The following is a 23,141-nucleotide window of genomic DNA, read 5'->3' as shown; positions in this document are numbered from 1 at the left end:
AATAAATTAAGCTAATTCAATGTAGGTCCCAATTCTAAAACCAGGAGTTGGAAAAGAGGGAATTTTAGGATGAATCATAGGCTCAATACAGAAATAAACTTTTTAGCAATGTGGAAGGTAGTGGATTCTCAAAACCTCCACATGGCAAAACAAAGATTCCTGCATCTGGTGATAGTTTTAAAATCTGTTCAAACTAAGACTCCATGACTTCATACCTTCTATCACGCAGTTCAATAAACGTGAAAGCCCTTGAACCAAAACCCAAGAAACAAACAGGAATACCAGCACTAGGAACTCCTACACATACAAATTGTCAGAATATTAAATCTCCTTGCTAACACTTCTAACTGGGATTAGTTCTATGAATAACTTAATGACCATTTCCAAAGACAGTAATAAATACAAAGGGATTGTTGTAGCGACTGTAAAAGTCACACCTGCAACCAGTACTGACCTTTAAAGAAACTTTTCACCTGTTTCACAATAAGGTTAAAGAAGTTTATTTAAATCAAGTATGTTAAGTGAAGGAGCTGAAAATGAGAAGGAAAGCAAAGTGGAGATGAAAAAGTAGGAAGGGAGAGTAGGAGGTGACCAAAAAGAAGTCTTCTAGGAATATAGGCCATTTAGATTTGCACCTTCAAAAGCCCCTGGCACTCCTCATTTAGTGCATATTTGAGAACAGAGTCTCTACAACGGACATTTTCAACTAGTCTACCCTTAGCCTAGTCTAACCTTTCGACTAGTCCAGCCTTAGATGGGAAATGAAAACAAATTAATGAACACAATGCAAGCTTTTTTGTTGTTATTAATAGGCTATTTAAGGGGAAGGGGGAGTCGTGGTTTTCTGTTTAAAGCAATTAAAGCAAAAGTTGACTTCTGTGACTTTTAAAAGGAAAATGTTATGAAACTGGCTTCAACAATTTCTTTCCATTTCATCAAATTTCAGATATTTGAATTCCCTGACAATTCAAAGGGGCTGTTGGGGCTCAGAACACATCACCCTGAAATATGACCAGACTATGCCACCCCAAAATATACCAGCTGGTTATTCTAAGAAACTGCAGGCACAGAAGGAGTACTCTAAAAAGCTATACTTTCGTAAAAGAAATTTACATTTGTATAAGAAATCTACATTAGTAAAGTACCAGTTAGGGGGAAGAGGGCTGTTCCAGACAATTGTTTATTACCTGAGACTTTATCTGCAATTTACAAGACAACCTTTATTCACCATACAATTCCTCCTCTCAACCTCCCACAACTTGTGTGACCACCCCCGACTCCCAAGCCCAAATCCCTATTCTTTTCTATAGCTCAGAATGGTATATAAGCTTCAATCATCTGACCCACCTCACATTTGTGGGACTCCCCTGTGTATGTAAGCAACGAAATGATTTTTGCCTCCTGTTAGATTCTGCTTCATGTCAATTTAATTCGTAGACCAGCCAAAGAACCTAGAAGGGTGGAGAGAAGACATTTTTCACTCCTCTACAGTTTCTGGTGCCCCATGTGAGGTGTCCTTCACTGGCTGAGACACTGCTGGCTCCAGGACTGCTGCAGCTGCAGGATCCTGGCACCCGTGACAAATGCTGGTTATAGGTAAGACTTCTTACCACATCAGGCTCCCAGATCTCTGCCAGCAGCATGTGGTCAAAGTGAGAGTGGTTAAAGAGTCCCTTTGTCTCTTTCCCTTTATCTGCATAATCCCATAACCTGTAGCTGAGGATGCTACATAATCTTCAATCATCTGACCCTTCTTCAGTCTCACATTTTGTGAGACTCCTGTGTGTATATAATTAAAGTGGTTTTTTGTTCTCCTGTTAATCTGCCTTATGTCAATTTAACTCAACAGCCCAGGCAAAAAAAAAAAAAAAAAATCTAGCAGGGGAGAGGAAAGCCATTTTGTACTCCCCTACCAGGGTGATTATTGATGGTGGTTCTGATTATATTCAGGAAACAGAATCACAGATGTCAACTTTTAGTTGGTAGTAGCAAAACACTCCCTTCCTCAGGGAGAAATACAAACAGACCTGCTTCCCCAGTTCCCTTTGGTAGCTCTTCTCAGCTGCTGATCCTTAGTACTGGTAATACTGGTAAAGGAATCACAAAAAGTCCTTTCTACTATGTGTACTTTAGTGCAAAACACTCCAAAAACTCTAAAATACCAAACTAGTCAAAAAATAAATCCAGATCAAAGAAAACAAAAACTAAATATGATTAGAGCATTTTCTTCATATTGTGCACTAATACTTTCCTAAATTCAGACTTCTATAAAAAGCATGCCTATTCATCCAAACCCAGCAGAAATAAAATCATTAACACCCTCTTTGTACATTCTAATTTTATTTTTTTCCTGTCTTCCTCCGCTGAAGAGCCAAAATGTGTATTTCCCCACACTATCACAGGAAACAAAACAAGGGCATTCCATCCAAATTGAAGGATGTCAAATTCCCAGGCATAGCCAAGCAGGATGTCAAAGGTCATGCCCCATATTTGGCCAGACCAAAATACTATTAATATTTTTATAGCCAGAATGGATAACTATAAACCCAAAAGCTTCAGCCTTATGAAAGATGGAGGGACATTAAAAATTAAGTTTTCTAAACCTACACGGGTATGCTGTCCTCATGAACTTTCAAATTCATTTGCACAATAAACACGGTCTAACAGGTCATTATACTCTGATCAGGGGGCCCAGGATGTGACATGACCTGCGGAGGTCTGCAGAAGATGGCTGCTAACTTGTTTCAGGCCTGAGTAACAAGATAACAACCTCAGGGAACAGTGACACCTCCCCTGTAGGTGAGCTTTCCTGCAAAAAGCCCATCACAAATTTTTATTTTTTCCATCACAAAATTGAAAGTTTAACAAAAGTCAATGTCATTATTTTAAATGAGTCCCAATAAGCCACACAGACATAAGCTTAACAGGGCACATGACTAAGGGGGGAGGGGTGTCTTCATTTCAAATCCCAGGGATATATTCACACAGTTAAGGATCACAAAGAATTTCGTCATGAATGAACCCTTCTGATGCATTACCTTATATTCTGAAGTGTTTTAAATTCTCATTTTATCCCTCTGACTTCCTTACTTCTTCCTCCAAGTACTCTTTAAAATGAGTTCTTTGAAACAAAAATGGGGGTGGGGAGTGTAAATGAGGCTTAATTGGAGGTCCCCAAGTTGTCAGTCATGACAGAATAGATGACTTCCGTGGTTGAAAGTGTTTTCCTTTTTCCCTTCTTGCCCTCTTTTATATAAACACAGGCAGAAATCATGGTTAGTCTAAGAACCATAAAACATCAACAGCTTGTCTTTGATTAAAATGTCTCCATACTCTCATCACAAAGGAAATTAAGTAGAGTCCTCCTATAAATATATTCAGCATTTGATGACCCAAGGTTATTTACACAGTTCAGTGGAATCACATGGCACAATTTTTTCTCAGAAATGTATAAGGCATGTAACCAAATGTAATGAATACAGAAATTGACTTCAAACATACACCCTCCAATAGTTTGTGTTGGGGGGGCATTCAACACAAATATGGTCTACATGTATATCAACTTAATATTCTTTCCACTTTATTCCACATCTCCCACATTCTCTACCTTTAGTTCAAAATAAAGCAATCATACTAAAGAATGCGATGGCACAAACTTAATTTAACTACTTATTAAAAGGCTTGAAACGAAACTAAGCTGAATAGATTATTTTCAGAATATTTATTTCTGGTTGGGCACCAAGGGAGAACTTCAGGCTAAAAAGATTGTGAAGAAGGGCAGCTTCTGACAGGGCTGTGGTAGACCCTGGGGGACCACAGGGCCGATTCCAAGGGACCACCTAAATGCTCAAGACCAGGCAGGATAATCCTTGGAGTTCATGACAATCGCGCTTTTTAAATTTTTATTTTAATAACCAGGATTCCACTTTCTTTCTTTCTTTCTTTTTTTTTTTTGAAACAACACTGTCTCTCTGTGTTGCCCAGGCTGGCCGGGAACTGCAGGGCTCAAGCGATCCTCCCACCTCAGCCTCTCAAAGTAGCTGGGACTACAGGCATGCTACCACACTGGCTGGGCTAGATAGTTCTTTCTTTTTATTTTTTAAGTATACTCTCAGCATAACTCAAATCATCAAAGGTGTCAAAATGGCATAGCAAGAAATAAATATAAAGCACCCGAAAGAAACATCCAGGATTACTAGAACACAATACAAGAGGACTACTATAGAACAGAGTGGTCACTGCTGGAAAGTGTCAAATTAGAAAACCATTAAAGAGGATAATATCAAAACACCCCTAATTACAACAATTTTTAACTCTGATAAATTTCCTTAGCATTAATTTTTTAGTTATACCAAATATTTCAAAAGAGAAAAAAAATGCAATAAAAACCACTTTCATGATCTCATCAAATGCTAAGTGTTTTAAAATTAGTGTTATAACTGGAAAGTCTTCCTGCTAATACAAATGCATGACAAATATAAATCTAGACTTTACATAATTCATTCTATCTCACAAATTTCACAAATTTGAAACTGCTGCAAGGTAACAGAAGAGAGGATACAGGAATCTTTCAAATTCAATGTATGTAAATATCATAATGGGCTGCTAAAGGGAAAATTAAATTCTAAAAGGTTAAGGAAAGACACCAATTCAGTCACACAGATTACAGAATTCTCTGGGCAGGATGGTCCACAGGAAGCTTTCCTATTCATCTCATGTAAATTTCACAATGGTCTGCATACCTTCCCATGCAGAGAGAAAATGTTTCTAATGCAACCAGCTTGGTACCAAGTACACAAACAACCATCCCCCTTTGATATTTACAAATTCTACAAGGTTCCCTCTCCTCCCTCCCCCTCCACCCCCTTTGGAGCTAGCCCTGCACAGAGGGAGCTCCTCTGACACGGAGGAGGTAACTGCATTAAGGCAGTCCTGTTTCTCCTGTACTCCAATCACAGCATGGCTGAAACCTGACACTAAACCCTCACTGGTATGAAAAACTGATGATTCTAAAAGTTAAGCCTCACAACTGATGAAAGTACATCATCTCTGATACAAAATTATGGTGACTGAACGCACCTATCTTGATGTTATTTATGCAACCCTATGCTTACAGTTATGTGAGAACTGAAAAAAACCTTCTTCATGTCAAAATAGAATAAAATCCGCATCTGACTGTCAGTGCCTCAAGAATCTGCCAAAATAAGAGCCTCTAGCTAAACCATATGCAAACCATTTCCTCTGACCTTGCTTCCAAGCAACCAAACTGTCTCAAATATTTGACATTTACTTGTATAGACCATTTTCAAATATTTATGTGGTTATCTTGTTTTCAAGCTTTGAAGGACACAATATTTACAAGCCTGGGAAGTAGGCGATTCCATCATTATGTCTTCCTCCAAGTTGGATTTGAAGTCTAAATACATTTCTTTTCAGATACAGAATAAGTAGGGTTCCTTTTCGCTCTCACCTTTGCCACCCTTCCCATTCTGTGTATGGGATTCCTCCAGACAACAGGAGGGGTCTTTCCTCAGCCACCTGCATGAGTCTTCCAGGGCATGGAACTAGTGGAGGGGAAACTCTAATGTCCTAGATTTTAAAAAGTTAAACCAGTAGGAAAGGAGAAAGGAGAAATGCTGAGGAAGGCAAGCCCAGTGCCTCCAGGCCTGGGCTAACTCTTCAGAATACCAAAGCACTGAAGACATCTTCTTTATCTTCCTACACAGTCCAAACCCCTTCCCTCTCCCCCTCCTTCCTTCCTCAGGCTTCCCTCTTGTCTAGGACCCAAATAAGACAGCGGGTTAATGATGTTCTTTGGTTTTTTTACCGCAGTTACAAAATGCAACCACTGAGGTTCTCTCCCTGATGCCAGGTTAATTTAGCTACTTTCAAAATTTTAACTGAGCAAATAGTGGAGGCCTCTCACCAGCAGAACCAAGGCAGTTCTGCAACAACTTCAAGATGGGGGAACCAGGGTTGTAAACAGAAAAACATGTTTTCTCCACTCAGTTGCTTATCAAATCTCTAACACAATAAAAGTAGAGATTACCAAAACTATGACCCATTTTCCAGATTTGTGAGGAATAGCAATAGAGAAAAACCTATTTATCCAAGAAATATCTTCAAGCAAACAAAAAAGAACAAACAGAAACAGGCAGTCATGGGGCAGGCATGTCATTAGGACCAGCTCTGTAACTCAAGCCACACAAAAAAACAACACTGTAATTAAGACAAATATCATCTAGGGGGAAAAATAAATCAAGGCAGAAAAAGATTTTCATTTTGATCTCCAAAATCTGTACAGAGATTCTGGAACCAAGTGACACTGAAAAAGGTAGCAGCCTCAAAATTTCCAAGTGTGGCAGGCCAGGGCTGTATAGAAGTTGGGCTTATTGTAGACAACAGTACTTCCCAGATCAGCATGCTGCAGTGTAGACCCATGGGCCACATTTTAGAGGTAGCACTCTCCTCTGACAAGTCAGAGGTCCCTAAGAATTAAAGGACTCACCTGACTTAATGTCAGCAGGGACAGGCTACCTTAGAAGAGATGATCTGTCTCCCCCACAGATCTACAAACTGACCTCTACCTCTCCTCCCTGAGGGAGATAAGACCCTACAGTCTTCCCTTCAAAATTAGACCCAAGATGCATTGAAGGACAAAGATGTTTTACATAACGTCTCTACTTACAAATAAAAAGAACACAGACGAGCTGTAATTTCGAATTTCACTGGATCTACAAACATTAATAGTGATTTAAAAAAAAAAAAAAAGACTTGGCCAATTTCAGGCTGTTTCTCCTATTTGGTTTTGACTAGTTTCACCTGGCCTCATTAACAATCATGCAAGCGTGAGATCCTGGTGTACTTCTAAAGCTATTTTCTCCATGTGAAAGGTAACTTACACATTTCATAAAACCTCACAGTAATGGGTTTTTCAGTCTATTCTTGTTTAACTGTCTCCTACCCTCAGCAGGGTACGTTTTAAATAAAACGTTTGCTGCCATGGGCACAAACATACTAGTAAAATGATTAAGTTTTAATAATCTGTCCTTTTCCATATGCCACAATGTCATTTTTATTGCATAAACCTTTCGGTTCATTGTCAACTGGTCAGAATGACTCCAAGTAATTAATCTGAATACATTCAGTCCTGTCGGCCTGCTTGGAGTCAATTTTGGGTTTTGTCTATCCAAATTTAATCTCCTTTGGCTCATCATAATCTTTCATTCTTATACTTGAGTCCTCATAATCGTTCTTGTATCTGGGTTAGTGGATAATGATATAGTGCAATGAGAAAGCTATCAGGATGTCTAATATTTAGTTAATGCAACATTAGAACTGACATTTAAATTCTGAAGCATTTTTTAAGCCAACCTAACTTTCCCTCACAATTTCCTTAAGTATATTTTGAAGTTGCTGACTTCAATTCAGAATGTCTCACTTTTCAAAAAAACAAGATTTATGTTTAACAGTAATCTTCCTTTTTTTTGAATCACTCTACCAAGACAATGTGCATGAAAATTAATTTTAAAGAACAGATCAAGCAAAGAGCTAAATATTTTGTAAATGCCAACTATTCACATTAAGTCAATTACATAATCTGTTCTGCACATTACCAAACCCTGTATGTCAGTTTTAAAATCAAATTTTCATAAGAAGTCCAAGTTTAATCTGACAATAGAGATCCTCCTACCTATACTTTAGGAACTTTGAATTTCACACATCTATCTTCTTGCCTTTATGAATGCCAATCCATCATCCCAAAAATAAATTTAAAAAATAAAATGGATGGATAGGAAGATACATGTGCATTTAGATAAAACAAGTGTAACAGAATGGTAGCAGCAGAAACTAGGTTATACGTATATGAGCATTCAGTGTAGAATTCAACATTGCTTAATGTTTGAAAAATTCCATAGTGAAATATTAAGGGAATACCTTCCCATTCTCAAGGCCCAGCTCAATGGCCAATACATAACTTCATATTTTTCTAAGGCACTTTACCCTTCTTACCACTATCATAGTTATATACATGTCACATCTGGTCTCCCCACTACATCTAAATTTGGAATTATTTCTATCATTCGAAAGCACATCTCGTACACAGCGATCATTCCACAAATAAATGGAAAAAAAAAATACTCTGACAAACTATTCAAAATACAATAATCACTGTTATATTACTACTTAAATTATTCTCACATGATGCAGACTGTGATGCTCCTAACACACAAGAATCTGAAATATAAAAGATTCATGTTTTGAGGATAAGTTTTTTTCCCAAACGATACATTTACAATATAACTGAGGAGCCAACACACGTAGACATTAAGTTAAATTATAATACACAGCAGCATAAATTAAGAGATTATCAGGAATTCGCTCAGAGAAGGCAAAAATTCCCCTGGGCAGGAACGAATGCTGGAAGTTGGTGAACTGACTTGAGCCCTGGGCACAGGATGGTCTACTAAGGGAATGGTTAGGGGCTGGAAACCAAAAGTCTCAGGAGACCCTGAGGAAGAAGAGTTAACAGACTTGGGGACAGTAAACACCATGAGATGACGGGGATGAAGAGGACATCCAGGTGTGAAAAGTAGTGAAAGGGCTAACTAGACCATTAACCCAACCGGGGACCTAAAGATGAGAACCTCATCCGAAAGTAGGGGAAAATATACTATGGTAGTATCTTTTGTTTTAGACACACTGAACTTAAGGTAAAAGGGGGACATTTATGGCCTTTAGGAAACTGGAAACAGTGCAATAGGAGAGTAAGTCATCTAGAAGACGACCAGGAAAAAAGTCCACAACTAGTACTTGATGTATACTTATGAGGACAAGAAGAGGAAAAATGAGTGAACCAACCCGAAAAGCCAGATGGGGGAAGGACCAGGATAGAGTCCAAGATAAGAAAAGATTTCTCAAAGCGAAGTTAAAAACAGGAAGATTTACACACATACCCCCAACCCACCCCAGCCTTAGTGACTGCTGCCCATAAAGAGTGTAGCTTCAGTAGGCATCAGAGCAAAAACCAGAAAATCAGGGGCTACAGAGGCTAATCACACTCAGCTCTCGCTTCAGTTTTTTTCCCTGTAATGTATAAGGCCTGAAACAAACAACATATACTGAATTTAGGCCCTTATTTAAGTAATGTGTTAACGTAAAAATTCACTAACTGATATGCTGACAAGGGGCTGCAGATTTAGCTTTTCAATTGTATTAGGTTTAATACCAAAACTAATGTGCTTTTCTCCTTTCCTTTTTTTTTTTTTTTTGCTTTTATCAAACCTGTAAGAGGATGGATGAAAGAGCAAAGGAGGAAGATGGCACAAATGCCTTCCAGGTGGCAAGAAAAAGTCAACCCAAGACTCAGTCAGTATCTGCAGTGCCCGACCCATAAACTGATAAACCAGAGGCAGACTGGGTGGGGCAAACTGGGATGCCAGCTGGGGTGGGGTGGGCAGGGGGGAGTGGTTTAAAGGATGAACCATATGAAAACACCAACGTACAAAAATTTACTTTCTTTCATGTTTCATATGTTCCTTAGATGACCACAAATAACAGGTAGTAATCTCTACAAAGAATTCTGTGCCTCTGACTTGATTTTTGTTAATCCTTATCAGCAATCAGGAAAGAGGAATAATTCTTCCACACTGAAGTGTACTTGTATGTAGCACACCCATTACAATACAAGCCTTCATCCCTTAGATACCAAAATAAACATTTTTTCAAGTTCATCTGGTCCTCTGTTTCACAACTCTAGACCACCACCACAAACTGCAGAATTTTGTATGCACAATGGTGGTTAAATGACCCAAGGGAAGTTGGGGGTTTGGGCAAGTCTCCTCAAGTTGTTGCAATAAAGGCCAGGACAAATTTGGAACTTCAGGGAAGCCAAGGACAAACTCACTCGGTCTTCCATACAATTGAATAGTTGCTTTCTCCAATCACTATGAGGTTTGTACTGCCTTTCCAAGAGGATCCCAGGAAGCCCCAAAGCTACAGCACACAGTAAATTCCCATGATGCCAGGGTACTAGGTAGTTTCCAAGAGCAGTGTTCCAGAAAAATGCAAATAGTTCAGGCTTCCCTCCAAAGAAATTCCAGACAAATACAGACAGCTGCTCTTAGAAAGTCGCGTACAAAACTGCAGTTTAGGAACTTGGATGAAGAGGTTAGAAGCACAAGGACAGGCAAAATGTTTACAGTCTACGAGAGATTCTATCTTACCCCAGAGTATTCCTTCCCCTCATCCCCATCTTATTAGGGCCCTGTGCAGAGCATGAAATACAGAGAGCGATATTTACATCTGTTGCCAACATGATACCTTTTTGGCAATTTAGGGGTCTCAAAGAACTTTAACTTTTGAAAAATTTACATGAGATTAAAATGCCTTCTTTTCAGGAGTCAAACTGTTTGTCACTTAAAAAGAAAGCTGAGTATCATTCAAAAACAAGGGACCAGCTTGGCAACATAATGAGACCCCATCTCTACAAAAAATTTTCTGTAATTAGCTGAGCGTGGTGGCACACACCTGTAGTCCTAGCTACTCAGGAGGCTGAGGCAGGAGGATCACTTGAGCCCAGCAGTTTGTGGCTACAATGAGCTAATATTATGCTACTGTATTCCATCCAGCCTGGGTGATAAGGATGACACCCTGTCTCTAAAATAAATAAGTAATATAAAACCAGGGTTTTTATATTGGGAGATGCCCACCATCTCCCAAACCAGGGATGTGCCACAAAACCATAGGCAAAAAGTAAAAATAAAGTTCTTATGAGTCTCAAATAAGGTATTCAGACTTGGCATTTATTTTGGAATTTCTTAACAAAATGTTTAGTCAGACGTGTTCAAGTAACTTACTGCCGTTAACAAAATATCACATTCAGCTGCATAACCCCCTCACCCATTTTTAATTCTCTTTCCTCATTCTCGCTTCCCCCAATACATGTATAGTACCCAAATTTTTACCTGACTATATAAAAATGGTTTTAAGGTAATTTCAGTATCAAACCAGACCTAGGAAAGATGCCTCAGGTCCTCTACTCAGTCCCACTGAATCCTCAGTCTCAGGATCAAATCAAATGTGCAGGAAGAAAGCAGCCATCTTTGTAATGAGATCTCTGCAGCTAGTTAAATTACTCATCTACAGATTAAAAGCCCAAATTGCAGAATATGAATTTAAAATATAAGAAAATCCACTGTCAGTTCATAGGCCAAATTAAAGAAACTTCATTCCAAATTAAATATCTGAGCTATCACATAATAAAACAATCTAAAAATGTCTTTAATAAGTGTTAAAGTCAAAGTCATTCTTTTAACCTAAAGTGTTCCAAATAACATCAAAACAAAAAAACAAGAGTCAACTCAAAACTGCCATTTGAAAAAAAAAAAAAAGTCAAAGTTCACAATACTACTTCCCAAGCATAGAAGGCTTTCTAAGTGAGAAAATAGGTCATGGAAATGAAGTTTCACTATTTATAAACACTGCACTAGGTTTAAAAGATCCTGGATTTTCCAAAAGTCCTAGGTTCCACTTTGTATGTGACCTTCTGACAGTTCTAGCCAAGATTAAAACAAGTGTAAGACAGATTTAACCTACCACCCTAACACGACATGCACATCCCTCATATATAATCAGTGCTTAATTGCCTAAGGAACCAATATTAAAAGTTTTTGAACTTTTTAACAGCTTTCCAACTAGTTTGTCCTATGCAAATAGCTTTCAAATTTTCAGGCAGGCCTCAGGAAGTAGACAGAGCATAAGAAATTACATTTAATTAAAGATTCAGTCTAATTCCCAGTAGTAAATCACAGGAAATATTATTTTGTTCCAAAGCAACGTCTCCTCAATACTAAAACAGTTAAGTTTTGGTTGATCTGCATTTAAGAACTACTATTTTTTTTTTTTAAGTTAAAAGTCATAGTAAAATTTCTCTTTTATGAATCTTTAGAACAAGAGAGACTTTCAGATCTGAGAGTGAAACTTGGTTTTAACAAGTATCTTATTTTTATGAAAGCTCTAACCAGAAGACTAGTTATGAGTTAAAACAGTTCAGGTTGTTTCTTTTCTTCTTAAAATACCCTTTTACTCAAACTGAAAATGCACTTGCTGTAATCTGACTTGCACCAACTGCCTCTCATTACACCTGAAACATTTACTCATTTGAGAAAGGCAGCCAGCTCCTTCCACAGCCCCACTAGGTTCCCACCAGGACCTGCCACTGGCCTCCAGTTCCAGATAGTCCATACTTAACATTTAATAGGTCTCCTAGCTCTGCTAAATAGAACTTTAAAAAAAAAAAAAAACTAAAGTATACTTACATTTTTAAAAACTTAGAAAAAGTATGAACCTAGTAAAATGGTTGAGAAGGTGATTTGATATTATATTCCTAGTTTAAGAATACTACCCTAACAATACCATTTGAGAGGCAAAACTAAAAATATCCCAAAACATTGCCTTTCTCTATCTTTAAAGAAAGATACTCCAAGTTGAAGTATGTTGTATCTACTTCCAAGGACATAAAAGAATGGTGTAAGTACACACTGTACTTTGAATGCCAAAAAAAATTTTTTTTACAGTGAATGCTTTATAATAGCTGAAGTAGGATTGATAGATGAGCAAAGCAGTCAAGTACTTAAATTCAAATGTTAAGTAAAATAAGATTTGGCAGACAATGCCGATTTTCTGACTTAAAAGAACAGATGCCAGCTTATCTCTGCCTTAAGGGGGCACTTCACCTTTTTGAAACACTTGGTAAAATTCCCTGTAATGCCTAGTAATGAGGTTAGAAGTGATACCTTTACTCTAAAACCCACTTTGGAAAACATAAAATGAATCCTAGCTCCTTCTCCAGGAACTTCAATATGATGTGAGTAACCTGACCGTTTTGACACACATTAACCACAGGGATGACAGTGTGCATAAAATAACCTGGTGCAACAACTGCGCAGGCAAAGACCAATCTTTATTAAGCTGCACAGTGAAGATGAGGGGCGAGGAAAGGTGAGAAAGGTGTTTAGTTCATACAGAGAGCCTTTACAGCAATCCTCTCCGCCCGTTGAGTAGTAAGAAACAGCGTGGGGAGGCCGCAGAGTGACTAGACCCCGCCCGCATAAGCCTCCCCAGAGCGCGTCCTCCTGAGGGCCACGGGGCCCTCTCCTCGAGGTCGAGATGTGCCTGCCCTCACCGAGTCTCTCCTAGCCTCGTCGTCGGGAAAGGAGGCCTCATCCACAATTCTCTCTCGAGGCAGGAAGTCCCCGACCGTTCCTCCGACACGCACCTCCCCTTCGACGCCCTCAAGACAGTCCCAAAGCCCCCACTCTTGCCCCTTATCTGTACTCCGTGCTCGGTAACACTTTATTATAGGCAAGAGAAAAGACACACATCCTCAGCCCGGTCACCTAGGACAGCCTCCGAGTCTCTAATTAAAAACTGCGTACCCCGGGCAAGACCAAGTTCGGGGGCGCTTCCCCGCGTGGAAAAGTCCTGGCCTCGCCGCGCACGGCCCGGACGCGCTGGCCCTTTAAAGGCACTCGCTTCCTGCGCCCGCGGCCCCTCCCTCGCCGCCAGCTCCCGCCCCCGCCGAGGGTCACACTTGAACTTTAGCTCGCCCCGCGCTGCCGGGCGCCGGCGCTCCGCAGGCGGTGGCCGCCCCTTCGCACGTGTCGGAGGCGCTACCTCGGGCTGAGGACACGCAGGATAAAACCAAAACAAAGCAAAATGTGCACTGACCTCCAGAAACTGGGCGACCGGCCCTGCACCGTGCCCGGCCTGCCCCTCCACCTGTAGCCGGTCCAGGGCAGTGGGGGCTCGGGGGCCCCTAGCCTTGCCCTCCTACGCCGGCCGCGGCGGAAACGGCTCCACGGCGCAAGGCCCCGGGGACGCGCGCCGCGGGGGCGGAAAGGAGCTGCCTCTCCCGTGGAGATACGGGACGAAAAGAGGCAGGCGCGGGAGCCGCTCCGAGTGAACCCCTTTTTCCTTTCACTGACAAACTTTTCGGCCCGCTCTGACGTCCACTTCTCGGCGTACTTTCTTGTTTCCCAAACCAGCCCTTTTCCCCGTCCCAGTCGAACTCTCGCGCGCGCGCGCACATCTACCGCCGCCCCCCGACTGCTCCCGGGCAGCCCACCACCGCGGCTGCCCCTTCCCGCTCGCTCTTGCCCGCAGGCGCCGCCCTCGTGCCCTGCACTTTCGGGCGGACAAACCTGCACAGCCGCCCCCTCACCTGCCCCAGCGCGCCCCCAAGCTTTGGCCGCACGCCCCTAGGCAGCTCACCTTCCAGCCCGCCGAGCTGTTGCTGTCGCCCTTATCCTTGAAGTAGGGCACGCTCTTGACCATCCACTCGTAGATCTGCGACAGCGTGAGCCGCTTTTCCGCCGAACTCTCGATGGCCTTGGTGATGAGGTCGGCATAGGACAGGTTGCCCCACGCGTTGCGGCGGGACGAGCTGCTCTTGCGCGGCTGTCCCGCAAGCGGCCCGGCGGCGGCGGCGGCGGCGGCGGGGGGCACCGGCGGGTGTTGCGGCAGCGGCCCGGGCGGCGGGGGCTGAGGCGGCGCCGGGTGCAAGCAGCCCGCCTCCGGGCTCTGGAAGTCCCCACACAGCCCCCCGGTGGCGGCGGCCGCGGCCGCGGCCGCCGCCACCGCCGCCGCCACGGAGCCGGCCGCCTGCGGGAAGTCCTCGCTCTCCTCCAGCAAGCTCAGGTTGCTCATGAAGTCGGCGCTGACAGCAGCGGCTGAGGCCGAGGGCAGGCCGGCTGCGGCTTCGGGGTTCGCGGCCGCGCCGCCCGACGGCGCCGGGCTGGAGGTGGCCGAGTTGGACTGGCTAAACTCCGGCCTGGGCAGCGGCCAGGTGCACGAGCGCGGCCGGGGCAGCGGCTCGAAGTCCGGGTCGATCTCCACCACCTGGGGCGCTTCGGCCATGGTGACCCCCGCCCCTCCCCCAGCCGCGGGAGAGCCAAAAAGGGGGAGAACGCTGCACTGGGGGCGAAGGGGGAGGGGGCGCGAAGAGCCGGTCCGAGATTTGGGCGCGGGGGGGGGGGAGGCGAGGTCGGCGCGGAGAGCGGACGGAAACTGGAAGGAAGGCGCGGCGGAGTGGAAGCGCGAGCCCAGAACTTAACTTCGTGGGTCCATCCACATCGAGGCTCCTCCGGATCCGCTGCACGGAGTGGACGGCGGACCAGAGCCGCCCGGCCGGGCAGAGCCGGCGCCGCGCTCCTGCTGACAGGGCTGCGGACTGAAGGACCGACGGACGCCGCGGGCCGCTCGCTCTCCCGGCGGCGCGCCCGCTGCGCTGCTGCCTGTTGAATGTGGCGGCGCCGCCAGCGGCTGCAGAGACTACGCGGCCGCCCGACTTACGGGATCTGCTGCCGTCCCCCGCCCGCGGCGGCGCGCGCGCCGACCCGCCCCCAACTGACAGCTGGCGCGGCCAATGGGAGCGCGGCACCGCCGCCCAGGCAGCCAGTGGGCGCCGGCCTGGGCGGGGGCCGCTTTTCCAAGGGGAGGTGGCAGTGGGTTGGTGGGGGGTAGAGGGGTGTTTTTCTCTTTCACACACACTTTTTTTTTTTTTTTTTTTGGATCTCTGTTATTATTTTCTGGTAATTCTCGAGTGTTTCTGTGAGTCTCTCGCCCTCTCAGTGTTTTGATTGCTAGGAGGCAAACCAGCGTGGAGGCGGCGGCGACACTTTGTTTACTACGAAGGAGCGAAGCCGAGTACTCGGGAAGCCCGGGCGGAACGCGGCGCTCGCTTCGCCCCGACCCCCACGCGGAGCCCGAGGCCGGGGGCCGGGACCGGGGGCCGCTCCGCGCTCCGAGGCGCGGGGTGGCGGGCGTAGGCGGCCTCGCGGAATTCTACTCAGTCGCTCCCTCCCGGCTCCACCCACGATGTCTTTGCGGAGCGACGTGGGGAATCGGTGGGTTTTGTTTTTGTTTAATGTTTTCTTTCGCTGCTACCTGTCAAGTCCTCCGGCCCCGCGCGGGCGGCACACGCCCCACCCCCCGCTGCCGCGGCCCGGCGGTCGAGTCCGCGCGGAGGGAGCCTCCCCGCCGCCCCCGCGGCCGGCACCCACCTGTGCGCGCCCTGAGTTGAGCCACTGCCTTTCGGGGTACCCGGGGGCCGGCCTGCCAGCCCCGCAGCCGCCAGCAGGATTCACTCCATTCTTGACCTAAGAGGCTAGAAATGAGGAAGAGGGGTTCGGCGCGGGGAGGAGATACTCCTATTTCACTGCACACGCAGATCCAAAGGCACCCTAGACCTCATGCCCTCTGTGGGAACCTCTTACTCTGGGCGGGAACCTCATACCCTGTCCACTGAGTCCAGGGCTCAGAGCATTTAACGAGAACCTTATCACTTTATTACTCCTAATTAAGTTTAACTGTTTGCCTGTTATTTCCTTTTTATTTCGAATGGAAGTGATGAGATGTTGAGTAAAAACTCAAAAGGGGATAAGACCAAAACCTTGGGGCGCAAGTTCCTTCAGGCTACCTGCTGCAAGCGTCAGTCAGCCCCCCACCCCCACCCCCACCCCACCTTTTCTCATCTGGGCTGCAGGTCCAGGACGTCCTGTCGTTCTGTCCAGGATCACTGGGGCCAAAGGTAGGAAGACAATGGCCCTTGTGTCTCAGGGAGCAGAAGAAACGATTTTCAAGTTTTGTTTTGTTTTGCTTTTTTAGGAAGAATATGGAAGGCATTTCCTTTTTAGAGGGATGGGATCACTTAGGATGGAATATGCACAGTATGGTTTGAAATATCTTGTCCAAAAGGACAGCTCCCAATTATAAAAAATTCCCTTTCTTTCTTAAAAGTAATTCTTCAATTGAAAAAGTGGCATCTAAAGAAAATTGGGCCTCTTTGACAAAAGTTAAAAAGATTTAGAGAGATTTATTTCTTCCTTTGCATTCTCACTGTCATCTGCCTAGTCCAGGCCCCTATCTCTTCATAATCCATTTATAACAGCTTCCTACTGATATAGAGGATGGGCGGGGTGGGGTTGGTGAGCCAGATGGATTGGGGATAGGGTTGGTTCCCACCTTCCTCCTCTGGTGGTCTCTTCACATTTACTATTTGGAAATTTGGAAAGTTTGGGCCTCCTCTGCCAGCCGCTAGGGGACCTCAGTAACCCAGACGATGAGCTTAAAGGAAGGCCCCAATGCACAGCTGTTGCTACCCCCAACCTTTCCAATTACACTCCACAGCAGCCCCCATTCAAACAGCCGCACCCTAAAAATAGGCGGTGCCCTAATGGATCATTCTTGGCAAAGGAAGCCAGCTGCAAATTTGGCCTTGCCTTCTTTTCTATTCCGGTTTTTCAGGGCCTCAATCACAGAAGAGTATTTATTTGGTAAGGGAGTTTTCCTACAGACTTCCCCAAATCCTTGAAATCTTTGAGGCTATCCTGCCCGATTGTTTCTTTAAATGTCATAGGTTGCTTTTGTTTGCTCATTTTAAAAGCTTTGACTTGAAGCAGGCACAGAGAACCTATACCACCAATGTCTCTGACGCATAAGTCCAAAAAATTAAAAATATATGTTAAAAGGTTTTTATAGCTAACTATCCTACCATTGTATCGAAATACTTATTGAACCATAGGGTATTGCTGAATATTTGGATTGGTTCCAGTTTTTAGCTATCACGACTATTCTTTAAGGAATAACCTTGTATAACTATCACTTTACATCTGTACAAATATATCTATCTGTAGGAAGAATTTCCAGAAATGGGAGTCACTGGGTCAGCTGGTATATGGATTTGTAATTTTGAAAGACACAGCCAAATTGCCTTCCATCAGGGTTATATCAAGCTAAGCTGTCTTTTCAGGTAGACCCAGAGCATGTTAAAGTTGAAACTAAACTTAGAAATCGCCTTGGTGGTCCCCTTTAACTTATAGATAGACAAACAAAGGTGCACAAGGGTAACTGATTTGCCCAAGGTCACTAATAGTGGTAATGCCAGGGCTAGAGCTCCAGTTTCTTGCTTTCACATCAATAACCTCAATACACAGACGGAAAAGTATAAATATCCTATAATCCTAATAAAGCGATAACCACTGAAACTTTGTGGTGTATTTTCTTACAATCAACCTACAGATTTTAATAATTTTAGTTAGATGAACTCCACTGAGCTGAATGAAGGTTTGATTTAAAAGATTAAGAAAGCAAACACAAAAAGATGATAGTAAGATAATGAAAGAAAAAAAGATCACAAAAGAAGTGGTTTTGCTTTTTTTGTGAAAAATGTAAAGGTTTTCTCCCTCTGAAGGGTGCCAAAGTAATTAGGTCAGCACTGGTTTTGCTTAAGAGGAAAAAGTTCTCTTCTCCTTCAGTGTGTTTTGTGGTTGCTGCTTGCTTTGAAGGCTTTTTTCTAATGATTATCACTTGTTAGTTGCTGCATGTGGCCAAACTGGGAAGAAAAGAAAACAGGGAAGAAAAATGTTTTATGTCAGGTAAGGACAATAAAAATGAAAAAGGAAATTTATCCTTACAAAGCCCATCTCACAAACCAGTGTGATGTTCTTTTCTGTGAGGTTTTCAGGGTAACTATTGCCTCTTCCTTCACAGGAAGACTGAGGGATGGTTCCCTTTGATCAATTCCCAGGCAGAAACTTCTAATAATACATTTACCCCTCACCAGCACTTGATGGATCTCTAGTTTAAATTCTTCCTTGTCAAAACAGGTAATATAAGTTCAATTTAATGAGTACATGAAAAACTTAGATGCTTATTTTTTCAGTCGTGGCACTTCACTTCATACTTCATGTTCCTTTTCCCCAACAGTTGTCCATTTCCAATATTTCATCTGAATTATTAGGAGGTTCTGCTATCAGCCTGAAATAGCCTTGCTTCAGTTTGCCTATAGAAAGTAAAAATCTGAAAACACACAGCCTTGGGTCTTCAAACCAATGTCCTGAAAGCTGGCATATTAACTGGTAGCTGTAGTAAGATCAAAAGTAATCACTCATTTCTCTTAAGGGATCACTTCCTGTGGGTTTTGTCACTCATTCCACAAATATTTACAGAGTGCCTACTGCACACATGCTAGGCGCTATGCATCTTAGAGTCCATTGTTTTGATGGTAAATTCCTTGAAATCAAAAATGATTTATTTTCCTTGATATGATATTTGATAACAGAGTTAAGAATGTCACTCTTTAATAACTAGTGATGCATATTGATAATATTTATCTGGAGAAATTGCACAATAATATTTGATAGATATAAGGAATGCTAAGGCCGGAAAAAATTGAAATATTATCACAGTCACCATTTTGGAGGGAAATAATGAGATGAAGTGGGAAAGCTTAATAAATGCACCATCCGCAGGCATTGGGAGTATGAGTTCTGGCCACTAGTCCTCAGGGCTGGAATGATTTTACTCCAAATGGACAAAAGACAGAGGCAACCTCCAATCACTTATGTATCACAAATAAAGACGATGCCTACTAACCTATAACAGAAGGAAAGCATTGGGCAACGAACCAGCGATTCATTTTCAACTCTGTTGTAAAAGGCCAGGGTTTGTCAGCTTCAATAAACTATTCCTTCACTTTACGTGTTAGTGAGCAACTACCTTTGGGTCTCTGCAGGAATACTAACCCATATTTGTAGATCATCTAAATGACCAACACTAGAGAATGGTTAAATAAATAACGGCATATCTGTAAGGTAGACTCTTAATGCAGGCATTTAAATCTTAGACAAAGAGTTTGCAATGACATTCCCACAATGCTGGTGATTCAATGTTTGAAAGGTTGGAGGATGCTTCTGTCAGCTAAAAATATTAGCCATGGTTGTATCCAGGTGATAGATTTATAGGTGATTGGTATTGGTCTATCACAACCCCTGCATTGTACAGGCAAGAAAACAGAGACACTGAGAATTTAAGTGGTTTGCCCAACATTGTACGGTTAGTGAAGTGCTGGGACCAGAATTCAGATTTCCTAAATGTTCACACCAAAACTCTTTGCATTCTATTGCATTGCTGTCCATGACATTACCTTTTCTAAGTGGAAGTTTTCAGACTATTTGATGAAATTCAACCTATTTTAAACACTAGGTCCTTACCTGTCTTTGAGACAATAAAATGACTCTCCGAAGCCCCAAACTGCACACACGTTAGAATTAAAACTTTTTCTAACATTGAGGATTCATAAGAATTGCCATCAAATTAATGGATGGCACATGAAATTCCAAATTCTCTGAATGTCACAAATGTGAGTCTTGCATTCGTGTTTGAAACACAATGTGTTTTCACTATTTTATTTCTGTTTCTTGTCATATTAAAGCTCTTAACATGCTTCCAAAAAAGGGGGCACATATGTATTGAATAAGAAAATGCTGCCATGTAGAACACAGATGGTAGTACATTTCTGGCAGAAAGGAAGTTTAACAAGGCATTTTACTTATTTACTTGGAAAACTAATATGCATGAATGTTCAAGTTAAGCACTAAGAAATTAATTGCTGTTTTACAATAATCAATTAGTTTTTTCAAATCTAATCACCCTATTTCCATAACATTATAGTAGGGAAAGCTAGTCAAGTGTGATTGCAAACAAACTGACTAAGAGAGTCTAGGACAGGAACAAAAGAAGTAAGGAAGAAGAAACTGTTAGCATTTTTATGTAACTAGCCTTGTTGCTTGTCATTCGTTGATAAAAATCAGTAACAAGAGGTAATGACTGTGTAGTTAGAGTACATGTGTTTTTAATATGATACATGTAGTCACTGACTGTGTCAGTTAGGGTGTAAAAACAGGAGGTAAGAGCTTATCAAGTTTCAGATTTGGCTGGCTCACAGGGCCCACCCATATGCAAAGTCTGCTATGCCAGAGAGTCAGCATAGAGGGATAGTGAGTATTTCTCTAGGATATCAGGTTTCTATTTTGTGGTAAATACAGCCTTTAAAACACTCCGGAATATTCTATATTTTAAAGTTTAACATTTAAAAACAGAATTTCTAATTAACTGATTGCTGATACAGTGCTGGAGGAAAACTTGATTTGTCTAATATGATGACATGTGTACTTTAAATAATTTTGTGTTTCAACAACAAACTGAAAACAGAACATATGATGGCTATGTTGCATGGTTGAGCTCTGGAAGATTTCAACCTGGAAAACTCTTTCCACAACCCAAGACTAGGCTCTGTGAGATCTCTTCCTCTTGTTTTGCAGATCATCTGACACAAGATATTTATAAATCAATAAATGTACATGTAAGTATGAAATATTTTCAGTTCTAAACTCTGAATCATTTTGTATCCAGAATCAGAATATATACCTAACAGTTTCCGCAATAACTATGGACCAAGCACCCAAGCACTTTACAACTATTATCTGAATCAATCTTCCAAACCACCCAATAATATATGAGTTATTATAATTCACATTTTACAGAAATTGAAACTGAGGTACAAAGAACTAAGAAACTTACCTAAGGGCTTATCTTAGAAGTTTATGTAATTATAATTAGATTTTAACCTGCCATTATCCAAATCCAGAGCTCATCTCCTTTTTAACACTATACTTTCTGCCTTCATAAAATTGGGGATTTTTCTAGGGGACTAGAAATTAACCAGAGTTTAATTTGATGTTTCAATTTTTTTTTAGGAAATTGACATCTGGACTTTTTTGGGAGGCGGTGACGGGCTGGTGATCGGGCTGTTGATCGCTGTCAGTAATCAACTCTGTCTGAAACCAATTCAGTTTATGTTAATGAAAGAAGCCCAGAGACGGGAACAAATAATAATAATAATGCTGATGTTTGCATGTGTATGACACAAGCCTTGTAGGGGATTTCAAGCCATTAGCACTTGCTTATTTAAACGGACAAGTCTCAGACCATATGCAATGAGGGCAGCCAGCCCTTCCGGAATAGTTAGTTTATCTGAAACTCTTTCCAAAATTCTCCCTATCCTGAATAAAGGCACATCAAACCAAGTTCAACAGCCACATTGAGCTGTAGCCCCACCAAACAAAGTGATTAGCATTGGATTCTTATCAAAAAGCCTTTTTTCAGCTGAGTTTCAGAACTTGCAGTTAGATTAGAACAAATGAACATATATTTTACAACTAAAATCATAGGCTTTATTCCAATATTTAATGTCTCTCTTGTTGGACCTACTGGGGGATTAGTCAGAGCCCCAAGATTTACTTTCATGAGGCAATAAACAAAATTTAATGCAAAACAAACAAACCCTTGTGTCGTCGTATTTGGAAGTTGGCCTAAAAGTGAATTAGAGAATGTCCCTTTCTCCCACCAAGTAAGCATAAAGTATCAAAAATATTTTTAAAACACCTTTAGAGAAACTTACTGCATCAGGCACAGTGGTGCTCACCTGTAGTCCCAGCTCCTGTAGAGGGTGAGGCGGGAGGGTCACTTGAGCCCAGGAGTTTGAGTCCAGCTTGGACAAAATAGCTAGACTCTTGGCTCCAAAAAAAGAAAAGAGACCAGACCCAGTGGCTCACACTGTAATCCCAGACAGGAGGCTGAGGCAGGAGCATTGCTTGAGGCCAGGTGTTTAAGAGGCTGTGGTGGCTCACGCTTGTAGTCCCAGCTACTCAGGAGACTGAGGCAGGAGGATCCCTGGAGCCCAGGAATTTGAGGTTACAGTGAGCTATGATTGCATCACCTCACTCCAGCCTGGGTGACAGAGGAAGACCCTGTCTCAAAAAAAAAAAAGACCAGGAAAAAAGGAAAGGAAAAACTTCCTGCCCTAATGGGGCGGGATCAGGTGTCAATGACCCCAGTTTTCATTAAAACATCCTTCAACTAAGGGTTGAGGCACTGTTCTCTTTTCTTCAGTCTCACATCACAGAGAAGGATAGGCCGCCTCTACCAACCACAGACCAGAGGCCTAGTCAGAAGAGCTTATCCGTGGCTACCGTCTTTTCAGCTGGTAACAGTTTAAATTGCCAATAAATCACAAAAGGGAAATCACTCCTGGGTGTTTTCCCATCTCCAGGAGATGGGCTAGTTTTAATTGCCCATTGGACATTGGCCAAGGGCATCCAGCTGATGTTAGACATCAGCAGATGCTGAAGATTAATGCCAACTTTTGTATGATAACCAAGTAAAACAAAATTAGTCATCCAAATATATTACCTCTTTTTAATAGCTATATACTTAATACTTCATTCGGTTTTTCATCG

General features: G+C 42.6%; 1 protein-coding gene across 1 annotated transcript in view; it reads right to left on the bottom strand.

The window, feature by feature from the left end:
• The window catches only part of FOXO1 (forkhead box O1), a 96,126-nt gene extending 80,766 nt beyond the window's left edge, over positions 1-15,360 (bottom strand). The window contains exon 1 of the mRNA XM_069467721.1: positions 14,275-15,360. Coding sequence (XP_069323822.1) covers positions 14,275-14,919 — 645 coding nt within the window. The 5' untranslated portion in view covers positions 14,920-15,360. The remainder of the gene's footprint in view (positions 1-14,274) is intronic.
• Positions 15,361-23,141: the final 7,781 nt, after the last annotated feature.

The sequence above is a fragment of the Eulemur rufifrons genome, chromosome 4 (genome assembly GCF_041146395.1).
Source record: "Eulemur rufifrons isolate Redbay chromosome 4, OSU_ERuf_1, whole genome shotgun sequence".
In the NCBI taxonomy this organism is placed as follows: domain Eukaryota; kingdom Metazoa; phylum Chordata; class Mammalia; order Primates; family Lemuridae; genus Eulemur; species Eulemur rufifrons.
The sequence above is the reverse complement of the archived record's forward strand: the minus strand, read 5'-3'. Positions and strand labels throughout refer to the sequence as shown.